Source organism: Stegodyphus dumicola, chromosome 4 (assembly GCF_044657685.1).
Source record: "Stegodyphus dumicola isolate Sdum_Otavi_A_Nest chromosome 4, ASM4465768v1".
NCBI lineage: Eukaryota > Metazoa > Arthropoda > Arachnida > Araneae > Eresidae > Stegodyphus > Stegodyphus dumicola.
In genome coordinates, this window is record NC_140771.1 from 174,502,634 (window position 1) to 174,516,841 (window position 14,208).

The window sequence follows — 14,208 nt, forward strand, 5'->3', positions numbered from 1 at the left end:
GACTATTAGTACTTTCCCCCTTCCTTTCGTTTCACCTTTGATTTCTTTTTTCTTTTTTTTTTTTTTTTTTTTTTTGATTTCTAGAATTTGAGTGCTAGGGAATCAGTCTGAGTTGAAACCTATGATTTGGTGGATCACATCCAAGCTCGTCTGCTAGCAATTTGGATTTTCCGTTATTACGACGAAGGTTGCAAGCTCCCTAGCAATATTCCTGTCAGAGCCTAAAATGACATCTGCTGAAAATAGGGCATAAATTCGCGTTCTATTTTAAAGCAGATATCGCAGATTTTCCGCTAGTACTATAACAACTTGCATTTAGTAAGATGTTAAAGAATACGATAACACAGTGTGGAGATAATATATATATATATACAGAGAGAAAGAGAGGGAGATACATGATTTATTAAATGTAATATTACAAATGTAGGAAAATCATAAACTCACCAATTTTTGAAATAAGCAACACTGACACTTGAATGTGCGTAGATAGAAAACAAAATCACTTTGAAAGCATCCAATTATATTCTAACACCTCAACAGAAGATTTGAGATTATTAAATTAAAGAAATGAAAAAAAAAATAATTAAAAGAATTACAAAAAATTTTCTAAATTATAAAAGGGCTCTTTACAAGCTATGTTACGTTAAGTTAGGTTATGTTAAGGAAGATAACGAGGCTATCTGTTTAACAGACGGGATGCCTCCGTTAAGGACTATTTGAGGAAAACTGGGTGGTATTCACTTTATGCATGGCCAGTTCACTTAGATTGAGATCAAGCCAGCACGCCGTTCGGTCACCGGTAGGCTATGCAAGTCCACCGGTGACTGAACGGCTATCAATGTGACTTTAGAAAGTCACAAACTAAGCAATGTGACTTTAGAAATATATGATTAATTAATATATTCCACATTCAGTGCATCAGAAATCTAATTGAACACGTGTGTATAATTGGTATGTGTAAAATTGATAAAGCTATATATGTGTAAAATTGATAAAGCTAAAAAATTTAAATTAAATACTAACGGGTAAAAAACTGCAGTGAATATTTAATCTGAAAAACTGCCTTAATCTTAAATAGAAATCAAATTTAATCTTAAATCTTAAATAGAAAGCAAATTTAATCGAATTAGATTTAAAAATTCCATCCTATTATTTAATTCTGCATTATTCCAATATTTCGAATTTCTCACATTTATTTACCTTTCTCTATTTAACGTCCCCAAGCAATGTAATGCCATTTGCTTTGACATTATCGATCGTCTAATTGTGAATTCTTAAAGGCAGTGGTTTGAAATTTCCTTTAAATGTTGGAATGGAAACAATATGAATAATAATGGTCAATATATACGAGATTCAGATTTATTTTTAATGAAGAAAATTTTAGTTCAAATATGTACCAAAAAACCGGAGTTTTTTTATATAGCCCAATATATGATTTTCTGGCATTAGTTAACTAATTATATCCGGGTTATCATTCCGTAGAGGTGGAGATCATTTTTAAAAGAGTTGCGGAAGAATAGATTTCCTTATCTTTATAATCGTGCTATTTAATTTTTTCTGGCAATTCTAAAGGATATGTCTTAAAAATTAAGTCCATGTCTTGGGATCATGCATTAAAGTAAACATCATTTTGCAAACAGTATCTGTTTCTGCTCTAAGTTTATTGCTGATTCTAAGTATGAATATGTCATCAGAATTTTTCTGCTACCAATTCCATGAACATGTAATCTTTCAAGCTATTAAACTTTTAATTCCCTTTACAATGTTTGGATTAAATTTACGTGTAAATTTAACCCAAACATTCTCTTGCTATAGCATTCATTTCACAAGACAGAAGTGAGACAGTGAATTCTGACGTATGTATGAAAAAATGATTGCATTTTCTGATGTATATAAATTGTTTTTTCTGGGAGTTAGAATTAGTGCTGACGCTTTTATGACCGTAGACAATTTCAAATGTTTAGGAATTTTCACAATAACGATTACGAATGTTAGTCCAGGAAAACGAATAACAGACATATTTAAATCTGGTACTTGAATTTACCCTAATTACTTTATAAGTTTCGCGATTTAACTCATTTTTCTTCTTTAATCATTGTTGAATATGTGATAATATTATTCTAAAACAATAATTAACTAGATTCCTCAGATATTTAATTAAATTTCTGATAATGTTTTTTATAGCCATCAGGCTCTCCCAGATTTAGCTTATTGAATTTTATTGGAATACTCATCGTAAAAGATTAAAAGTTTGATGATATTTAAAATTTTCCAAATTTTATTTTTCTTTAAAATATTTCTCTTTATAATATATAAATTTAATAATATTAAATTATATAATATATAAATTTTTTCTTTAAAATATTTCCAAATTTTATTTTTCTTTAAAATATTTCTCGTTTCCTTATTGTATGTTGGAATTTTGTAATTCAAAGAAGCACACACGTAATTTTCAATGCATTTTTGATGCTAGTTCTTTTTAAATACTTTTGCATGTAATTCCCAGCAATTACGTAAAATTTTCTCAATGTAAAAATGTGTGATTTGTAACCTATAAAACAAAATTTAAAATTATCCGGATAGAAAAATTATAAGTTACAAACAACTTTATATTTATATATTTTAGATAATGGTAAAACACGTTTGGGCCGTTTAAGGTGCTTTTAAGATGGAGGGATGCTTTTGTGGAGGATGTTATAAGAGAAACCAGCACGAAATCAAATGACTTATGGAAGTTACAAACAACTTTATATTTATATTTTAGATAATGGTAAAACACGTTTGGGCCATTTAAGATGCTTTTAAAATGGAGGGATGATTTTGTCGAGGAAGTTATAAGAGAAACCAGCACGAAATCAAATGACTTATGGAGAAAATCAAAATTACTATACTACAAGGTTAGCTGTGGTGTGACGTCACTGTCTCTTAATCTGCTCAGAAGCAACTATGACTTCTTTCTCCTATTTCTTTGAGTGACGTCAGCTTTGGGAAGGACTTAATTTTTATTCTATACTGATCATGGAAAAAAACCGTGGAAACGCTCATATACCCAAATGGCTCTACGGAAATTAAATACTGGTTGAGCCATAAATGCCTAGTCATCTGATCTACTCTGCTTTTAGAAATAAATGAAGGTTTTATAATCTCTCCTCGATACTATTTGGTCAAATAAAAGGTCTTCGGGGTTTTCTGTAACTAGATGGTGTTGATGCCTATATATCCGGTAAGATTCATGCGGTTGTCTCAAACGAACATGTGCTTAAAAGGTGACATTCAGCTTCCATTGTTTGTGAAGATAGTTTTCTAATTCGTTGCTCGTGTAGAAAGTTATGTTGATTTTAAAATGAGAGAAAGATCTGAGGAAATACGCTATGGATGCTTTTTTACTATAAAAAATGCAAAAACATGCCGAAAAATTTATGAAGTGTACGGTGGGAATGCTGTGAGTGAAAGAAAGACCCAGGAGTGGTTTTCTTGATTCTGTTTGAAATTTATGTCAAAGATGCTCCTCCCTCTGGTCGGCCAATCACTGATAAAATCGATGCAATTTTTCAACTGGTGGAGCAAGAACGGCATGCAAGCTGTCAGGAAATAGCAGAGGCATAAAAGTCAACTACATGACAGTTTAGAATCATTTGAAAAGTGCAGGCTACAAAACGAAGCTCGATGCTTGGGTGCCACATAAAGAACTATCCATTATGAGCTGCTGCAACCTGGCGAAACCATCAATTCGGCTCTGTAATGTTCACAACTCGACCGTTTTACCGAAGGAATCCAGAAATAGCGATCAGAATTGGCCAACAGAAAGGGAGTTGTGTTCCATCATGACAATGCGGAGCCACACACATACTATTTGGAAAAAAAAAAAAAAAAACTGGACGACCGAAGCACCGCTGAAAATTACTTGGCCAAGCTTTTCGACAATAAACCACAGAGGTTCTAGACCGATAAAATTAGAAAGCTACTCAAAAATAGGCAAAACGTCATAAATAATAATGGTCAATATACGCGATACAAATTGATTTTCAATGAAGAAAATTTTAGTTTAAATATGTACCAAAAAACCGCGGAGTATTTATATGCCCCAAAATATGGTTTTCTGGAATTAGTAAACTAATTCTGTCCAGGTTATAATTCCGTAGAGGTGGAGATCATTTTTAAAAGAGTTGAGGAAGGATAGATTTCTTTATTTTTATTAATCGTGCTATTTAATTTTTTTCATTATACACGGGACCAAATTTCAGCAATTTTTCCTGTCATAGTCAGAAATATTTCAGGGTATTCAAGCTTTTGTTTTCAGATTCACGTTCACAGTTATAAAATAGAAAATAATATAAGAATTAAAACGAGACAAATAATTCCCAAAACATCAGCCATTCACCCTTTATTTTGTTTATTGCACCATTTTATTAACTCAAGCTTGGTAGTTTCTTTATTGTCTGCTAGAAAATGTGCGTCAGCTACATAATGTATTTTACATGAAGAAGATAGATTACTAGAGTATTTCTGTCGAGAAGCCAATGTCGCATAAAATATTAATTTAATTCTTGACAACGAATACATGACTTAGTAAGCATGAAATGAAATTATTAAAAAATGCATGTTTGGAGAAATAACTTTTTTACTTACATTTTGGCAAGTGTCCAATTATGCAATATTCCATAGTTAGTGTTCCAAAATAGCTACACGTAATTAAACAACAGAAAGCGAATGGCATTTTGTTACAAGCCAAGCTATGTTATATATATATATGAAATGTGTGCTAAACTGATAAAGTTCATTTTGACTTTCCATGAGTTAATGATAGTATGCTTTAAATTGATTTATTTAACGCTTCAGTCACTGATGTGCAACAAAAGATTTTGTAACATCATAAATATGGTTATGATGACTGGGATTCGCTTTTCAGAATTTTGCTATTAAAACATTAATTAGTGCTTTTAAGAAGAGTATTCAGAGGGCAAATATTGTACCAGAAGGGTACCCATATGTAGCCAAGAGACTAAATAATGTAAGCTATAGAAACTGATTGAAAAGGGATGTAAAATTTTATATTTACTATAAAATGTATAACAAAATTTCATCACATATTACAAGTATTGAACAAGAAATTTACGTTAAATTTTTGGGTATTTGACCTCACTTTTGACTCGCCCTGAGAGGTCTGTTAAACCATTAACGATCAAACTACCTTTGACTCGAACGAAACGAACTAAAGTACTTTTTTCGCATATTAGAGAGCCTGATTAATAGAAAAATGTAACAGGGAAGATTGATTGAGACTTCCCTTTTACATTTTTCTATTAATCAGGCTCTCTAATATGCGAAAAAAGTAGTATACAAAATGTTGCGAAAATTATACTTGAGTATACAAAATGTTGCGAAAACGCAACGTCAGTAGAAATTGGTTACTTTTGGGATACATGGAAATCATTTAAGTATTTGCTGTACATATGCACATAGCTTTCATTATAAACAGTTATTGTTTCACTACCACAGTATTTGCATCTTTTACATTTGTTTGTCGAATTTTTCTGGATAGTGTGATTTGTGAGATGCTTTCTCGTTTCGCTTAAGGCTAAATTCTGAAGGATAGATGGTGAGTAACAGAATCAATATATTTAGATAAAGGTTGCGAATTTTCAGAATTTTCTTCCATTGTTTTCAGTAATGCCAGCTGAATATTTCTTTGAAAACCTAACAAGGAAATTTTAGGGTCAATAGAACTTCTAAAGTTTCGATGAATTTGATTTAGCTACATCAATAAAATTCGTAAAAATAGACAGCAAGTATTTCTTTTTACTTGCAGTCTCTATGCATCGCAATAAAATCGTGCAGAAGTTCACGCCATCCATATGTTCGTGGTAAATTCCAATGAGTTTAGGTTGTTTTACGGATACCGATCAGCTTTCGTTTCTTTAGTACCCCTTGTTTACTGCAGGTGGATAAATTTTAACAAAGTTAATTACCATACCTATGATAGAACTGTCATTCCATCTAATTACTACAATGCCATGCTGTTTACTTAATGACGTATCCTATGCTTCACAATCTTCTTTTCTCATTCTGTTTCCAGCTACAATAAGACCTCCTAATGTTTATTCAAGAATTACCTTAGACACATGAAATTTCATTTCATTCAATTGCGACAATAACATGTGTGACGCAAAAAGTTGTCGAAATATACGTAATGATTTGAAGAAACATTTACCACATTTAAAAGATCAGTTACATCTCCCCCTAATCCAAGATCAGTCACTGTCTTTGAAGATTTTCCTGAATATATAACAAAATTGTATAAGTACTTTTCATAGGAACACAAAACACCATGCTTTGTACGCGAAACAAATGGGTTCTTCTTTGAGAAACATTCTACCAGAGTGAGGTACCATGTCTACCAGAGTAAGGCATCATTTGCTCATCTATTGAAAGCTGTGTTGAAGAAAATCTCATAATACACGAAATTACCACGTATTTAAATAGAGATAAACTATAGATAGTTTTTCGATTTCATCCTATACATTTCTATCAACTAAATGCAGTTTCTACTTGATATTTGTACATGTAGAACGTGTCATTGCTGCTCATGCTAATGGATTCTTTGTCAATAGGCATCACTGCCTGTACAGGAGTATAATTTTTTCAGGCAATTTCTTTTCCTTTTTTGTAGATGATTTTGAATTTTTTATCTTTTTTTGATGAATTTGCTAAATGTTTACATTTCTTAGATGACAAAATCTCGATACTCACCTCATACATCTTTCGGCATTGGCAAATTATCGCCTAACACATCATCGTGAATGCATTCCTTATCGGTCACAATGCCTGGCTTCCGGAGAATCACTACTAAACCTACTTCGTCTAGATCATCATCATCTGACGAGGGTTGTTGAACATCATAACCATCCAACTGTTTCATTAATTCTAATGCTTCTTTCAGCATTAAAAACTGTTTTCTGGGATAGTCCTCAATTTGGAACAGTTATTTCTGTGGAATCTATGAAAGAACACGCTTCTATCTGTGAAAATCTGTGTTATTTGTAAAAACGCTGCTTGAACTGATTTGCGTTACCGCAATATTCTAAAAAATGCATATTAATAACACTAAGATAAAATAATAACCTTACCTTCTGAAGCCATTATGCAGTCTAATGTTTCTGGAAGATTTACGCTTCTTCATAAAATTATTTTATTGGCTTACTTTCTACGAGATCTACTCGTGAAAATGCAAATAATTACTTTCTATGAGAAAGAAAATTATTTGCAAAAAATGTACCGATACAATCTTTTATAAAATTTTTTAATATGGAAGAAGTATTTTTGTTTGCCCAGAAACAATGAAGTTTTAATTAGAATATGCAAAAGAGTTAAAGAAATCAAGACTATATAGAATAAAAAAATCGACTAAAACCGAAAACCCACAGTTGTGTTTTAATGGGCTATAAAGAAATTAGAAAATTCGAGTTTTATTTTTCCCCTTAAATGCCATTCGATAACATTTTTTTTTGTCATTTACTGGTGCGTAACGTTCTTTTGTTTAGAATCTTATTACAATTGAGATGCTGAAAGAAATTTAAAGCAAGTAATTTAGATTTCAAAAGCTAAAAATACATTTTTAATGCTTTCATAAAGATTTATTACTTTAGAATCATGAACTGGTAATCATCTAAAAATTCATTAAACTAGAAGTTTGTTATATTAATTTCTGAAATTAGTTTTATTATAGTTATTGTTATAATATATTCTCTTTTGTTATATTTCATTTCTGAAAATAATGTCACAAGCTAGCAATGTAGTGATACTGGAACCTGAAAGTGTTTTCTAGAGCACAAATTCTGTAAACGTTTGTGAATAAAATTTCCCTTAAAAAACAGAAATTGTATTTATTAATGCTTTTCTCGACTGACGGCATAGCAAATGCTATCAGTTAACAACAAAATCTTTTCCCCTAAATTGATATTTAAATTTATCCAGATGCAAACATTTGCTGTTTCCATGCCTTTGAATAAGATCTCCAACTTTAAAATGAAGTATTTCTGTCACACTGTGTCTCTTCGAAGCCAAACGTTTTGCATTTTGCTTTTTGTAAAGAGTATAAAGTTTCCCTAACTACAAATGCATGTGTATAAGAGGTATTAAATGCTAATTTTCTTAATTTTGACAAACTTTATTTTTTAATATAATTGCATGCAATGAAAATGTGATCACAATATATGATGAAGAAACTGGAGCATCAATAATAGTACTATTCCTTTTTTTATTTATTAACATTTTACTGCAAGTTGTATAGAATAATTAAGTTATTCTATACAACTTGCAGTAAAATGTTAATAAGTTTAAAAGTTATTAAGTTTTGAAGCTCGAGTTTTGTGTAACATACATTTCTTCTTAATATTACTTTTGTTTTCCATAATGAATTCATTACTACACATAAATGCTTGGTTTTTATGTCGTTTACACGATTTTTCCAATGTTTGGACACACTTTGTTTTCAATCAGCATAAAATATACTATTATGGATATGTAACGAGCAAGACTTAAATAAATTTTTACATATTCAGCATAGAATCAATGGCAGTTTTATGCGTTATATCACCGTATGAAGTACTACAAGAAATGGCGACTAAGCTTTACATATGGTTACAGTGATTGCTAGTGTTGTAGAATATTGATGCAAATAGATAAATCCATATGTTACCAAATCCATCTATATCCTCGATAATCATTGTTAGCTGGAGATCGAAAATGGTGTTAAAATTTCTGTGTCCATCATGAAGGGTCATACTTATGGTTCTGGAATTTATAGCATTGTCAAGCGTGATATATGCTCAGAATAGGAGGCAAAGAATAGAATGAATCAAAGGACATATGAAATGGACATATCAGGTAACGTGAAAGATGAATTCAATTTCAATCTGTTTGGGAGTGATATCATCCTTTATGTCGGACGCATGAAGATTCAGAATTTAATCCAAAATACCAAACGAACCGTTTGAAGCACGGGAAGGACGCTGGGGATTTCGAAGTGTATTTCTGGCAATGAAAATGGCTCTTAGTAAGTATAAAGTATCATACTGATGCGGCGACATGTAAACAGCTTTTAGAGAAAAACGTTTTGCTCTGTGGTCAGTCAGATATTGGATTTTCACTCAGCTTGCTTGCTGATAATGTTTGAAACAACAAAGTATCTGGCTCTAGTATCAAAATATAATAACAATTTAGTTCCGAGTTAGCCATTAAATAAAATATTATCAAGCAATTAATAGAAACATTTGAAAAAGGAAACATAGGTAAAATGTTTCAAAAGTTGCAAGAAAATTGATTATCCCTCCTTCACCATGTATTAATGTTATTGCCTTTAAAACTCGGCATAATCAAGTAGAAATTCCAATTCTAGTACTGATCTTGCACTAAATCTCAGTTCAATAAAAACGTATTTTACTTTCCTTTCTTATAAAACAAAAAAGTATCATAATTAGATTTTAAGTAGCACACATGTTGCTGATATTATCGAGTCTGAATAGAAAAATGTATAAGTTGTAAACTATTCGAATTCTATTTATCCAATTTCGTTGTGAAATGATTTATTTTATTACATCAAGTTACTGTATTAACAATTTTTAGGATTTATACCATGGAACAATTTTTAGGAAAAGAAAATGGTCACAATTTTGGATATTTGTAATGTCATATGATGTATATTTGTAGTAAAAATATAAGTTTATATTTTAAACAAACTAAAAGAAACATCTTTAAATGAGCTATTTTATTCTTCTATATTACTTACGTTTTCTTGGCATAATTTCTTGTATATAATATTATTTCTGATTTTACCCATGTATGTTTTGGACTTTTATTTCCGTCCACTCAAATAGGATAGTGTTATGCATGTATTTGCGTTTTTCTTAATGTGTAATTTAAAGTATAGGGACCTGTTTCCTTAGAAAATAGTTCAACAATACATTCTTCCTCATTCATTATTTTTATCATCAATGCTGCGTAGAGCATTGCTGATAAAAATAATTTTAAAAACCCGGATAAAAATTGAGCCGGTGCTTAAAAATTTATAAAGCTTGATTATTCACAGCGACTGTATATATTTATTTAGATGCATTATGATTCCTTAGCTGAAGATAAATTTCCCTAACGTTTATATCTACGAAATTACTTCTAAAATAGGATTACTATGAAGTTTTCAAGGTGTAGGGGTATTCTAGTTTTTTATCTAAAATGCTTTCATTATCTCATTTAAAATTAAACTTCTTGGTAACTGGTATCTGAGCCTCCTCGTTTTAGAAATTCATTTGCTAAAGATTATGCTGCAGTTGAATTAGAAATAAAAGTAATAACAATAAAAACCTGACCTGTTATGCAGCAATACAAAGCATAATCATACATGAAAGAAATCAGCACATATAAACCATAATTAAAAGCTGAACATTCTAGATGAGCTGTATCAAATGTGCTAATCATGTTATTTAGGTATTCAAAAGTATGTTGGAAAATATATGCCGCTTGGAATTTTTGTTTGTTGAATTATGAATATTTTATAATGTGGAATTAATTTTCATTGCAGGTGTTCTAACGGGACACTTGAGACTGGAACCACCTGATGAATTTCATGCATATTTTACTGGAGACAGTTTTTTCGTTACATGCATAGCAGACGAGACAAGCGGTGCGACCAGATTAACCTGGGAGGCGCCAACAGGAAAAGACATAACGCACACCAGAGGCAGGTTCGGAACATTTCATACTTAATTTTAATTTCTCCAGTGAAAATAAACTCTAAAAAAATAACATCGAGAAACGGAAGCTAGTCATATCTAATACTAGGTAAATTTTCATTAGCCCTCTATGCTCGTATAGAGAAACAAAGAACAAACATTCACAAGTGTAACTAATGGAAATTAAGGAATCATACAAGAATTTCGGAATCAATCGAAATGAATAAAATATTTCAGAGCGCTTCGAAATAAACGCTTCTCGTTATAGAAAGTATGACTGTATATTAAGCATCTAGGTGCTGCTGGGCACTTTCAGATTTCATAGAGGAAGATGTTAATGTTCATGTTGCTTTTCATTCCTGTAGAGATCACTTAAGAATTCCAAATGGCTGTGTATAAAACACGAAATTGGATATTTAACTAGGAATATCGCGCGCATAGCAACATATTCGGCATTGCCATAAAAAGGTCATTGAGAATACATGCTGTAATTATGTCCGGAGCTGAACGTCCATCTACGAGATGACAGAAGAGGGACAATAAGAAGTGAGTCCATTGTTTCTTACCGTTCACTGGATGGTTTGAGAGTACTTTAGAGCCATTGTAAATAAAAATCATCGACTATAATATTCATCAAAAGTCATTTTAGAAGCGAGAGGTATTTACGAGTAGTATTTCAAAAATACAAAAATGAAACGAATAATAAAAGAATAATGTACAACAAGCCATCAGTTTCAAATCATGTCTGAAAACGCGCTGTTCATACATTACGGACCCCCGGATAGGCACATCGGGAGTACATAATAATTTTCACACATTTCTTGACTTTTACCGCGGGATTATTATAACGTTAAAATTTTCGTCTCTTCAGCTCTGAGCAACCGCAAGGGATTATGTAAATTTCTCAACAAAGACGAAGTAAAATCTGTCAAAATAATAAATTAATAATTAAATAAGCAAACTGGCATATAAAAAACAGCCTAACTGGAATAAGCAAACCGCCCGAAGGAATATTTAATACATATAATCTGCTTTCATAGATAAGCATATAATTAGATTTCAGGTCTCCAATTTTATGTTATTCGCAGCAGGTCTACAAAGTGCTAATAGTGCTAATTTGTTAATATTACTATTTTTTAACAAATTCATTTGAATATGGCAAACAATAATTCAAGCTTTAATCCTGTGATATGTCAACTATGATACTGCATTTAACCGTGTACGTCGTTTTCAACATTAACTCGGTTGATCTGGTGTCTGCTGCAATTCATTTGTGATATTTTGTTTAAGAAGTTCATATTTTTTTATATTTCAGTTAGGGTCTTCTTTTAAATATCAATCGTTTTATAAAACGTTTTGAAATATACAACTATTTTTATAAATATATCTTCAGCTATAGCAATATACACGGCATATCAATAATTAGTATTTCACACGTTTATTCGCTGAAAATTTAAGCTAAAGTTAAGTAAACAAATGAAGAAGTTCAGTGAAAGAAATAAGCTGACTCCGATATAAACAAATCATCATTTGTTTCAATGAACGTCGTAGAAAAAGTAATAATTCAAGCTAGAGTTTTAACGTTTTGTCAAAAGAAAAGAAGTGGGCTAGAAAACAGGTTTCGCTTTGGCTTCGACTAGAAGGATATGAATGGTGAGTCATTAATGTCATTAACATGGTTATGCATGGAAATTCCTAAAGCTTCAAAGAAATTTAAACTGAGAGACGAATTACAGTGAGCAAAAACTTTAGCCGCCAAAAAACGAAGGTTAGAGTTCATATCTAAACAATGAGATTATACTGAACACTTTTATTTCCTCCTATCTGATTTATAGAACGTATTTCTTTTTTTTTTAATTTAAAAAAATTTGTGAGTTTTTTTTTCTTTCATATGAAGGATGCATTATCAAGGAATTTTATAAATGCACTATGCATGAAAGTTATATATTACATCTTTCACAACCCTACATTAGAAGACTTAAAGTAGGAAAAAATGGAAGCTCTAGAAGGTTGCTTGTATATAATATACAGATGATGGTAGATAGATAACTACAAGGAACAGCAATTCATTCAGATTTGCAGAATTCCGTTTGCAGAAGAAGAACGCGTGGAGCATGAATGAATTGCACTATGAACAAAAATATAAAAGTCCGTAATTTTTTGTTTACATGCGTGATCATATATGATCAAGAAGACAACAAATGGTTTACAAAATATTTTCTATATTTGTCTTGATTTTTAAGGTAAACCTTTTATAAAAACTAGAAGCGATATGATAAATTAATTCATTAAAATGTTAGACAAAAAAAAATAAACATAATAATAGATGAATTGCATATTTATGTCTAATCCTACAATTATAAATGATAATTTAATTAATGGCCAATATTTTAATATGTCCACCTAAAACAAAGCCAGTTTAGAAAATTAATTTAAAATGTTAGCATTCCCATGAAGTCCGTGTTTAGTTTCCAGATGTATAGTATAAAATATATTAATCAATTACGTTTCGACGGCAAAAGATTTCGTTGTTATTATAATTGTGCAGGGAAAAACATGCACCATTTATATTATCATATGATCTAGCATATCGATGATTATAATTAAGCCTTCCAGAAGAGTATCCGGAAACACAATTTGCTAAACTAAAACACTGGATTTTTATGCGACTATCCGTTGAATTATTGCTCTGTCTAAGTAAAGCAATCTATACAAGGCAAACGAGCAAAGGACCATGGGACACCAGAGATTTCACTACAGAATCGAACAGGTATTGGCCCAATAAACCAAAAAGCTAGAGTATGAAAAACTGGAATTGACTGTATGCGTTTTCTCCTAAGGAACACTGGAATTATAAATCGGATTCGTTAATTTAAACATAAGAGTATAATAACATAAAAATAAGCAAAGTTACATAATATAACACAAACAGTTGAATATACTCATTACAATATTAGATTACGTAAATGCAATAGAGTTGCTATTTTGGAGATCGTTGTACTGGAATTTTTTGCTTTTTATGTAAGTAGATAAACATATGGAATTTAGTTTTGCTAATATATTGGAATGCCCAATTCTTATTACGTGAGGGTATTTGATACAGGTAAGACTATATGCAAGACTTTATTCACGAGAAACTTTTATTAAAACTCCAAATTCAACAATTCTCACAATTTTTGCTTATAGTTCAAGCTTGCTACTCTCGGGATTTACCCTAACATCAAAAGCAAATTAAAGTCAAATGTAATTAACTCCAGAATTTCATAAAGAAATTCCTAGCAAGCTTTTGCCTCAAATTTTATACAATGCTCGAGCTACTTTGGATAGCGAAAAGCTAGCGCCGGTCTGAAGTAACTTTCAGATCTGTGCACAGAGATATGAAGGTTATCATCGCTCTCAAAGCTTTTTAACCTCACTTTCGAGAATTATGTTTTCTAGAACATATTGAGCATTCTTTTATTTACTTTAAGCAATATAATAA

General features: G+C 31.1%; 1 protein-coding gene across 1 annotated transcript in view; it reads left to right on the forward strand.

The window, feature by feature from the left end:
- LOC118190126 (igLON family member 5-like) overlaps window positions 1–14,208 on the forward strand; it is a 297,074-nt gene that overhangs the window by 139,720 nt on the left and 143,146 nt on the right. Inside the window, exon 2 of the mRNA XM_085815792.1 lies at window positions 10,577–10,739. Coding sequence (XP_085671918.1) covers window positions 10,577–10,739 — 163 coding nt within the window. The remainder of the gene's footprint in view (window positions 1–10,576; window positions 10,740–14,208) is intronic.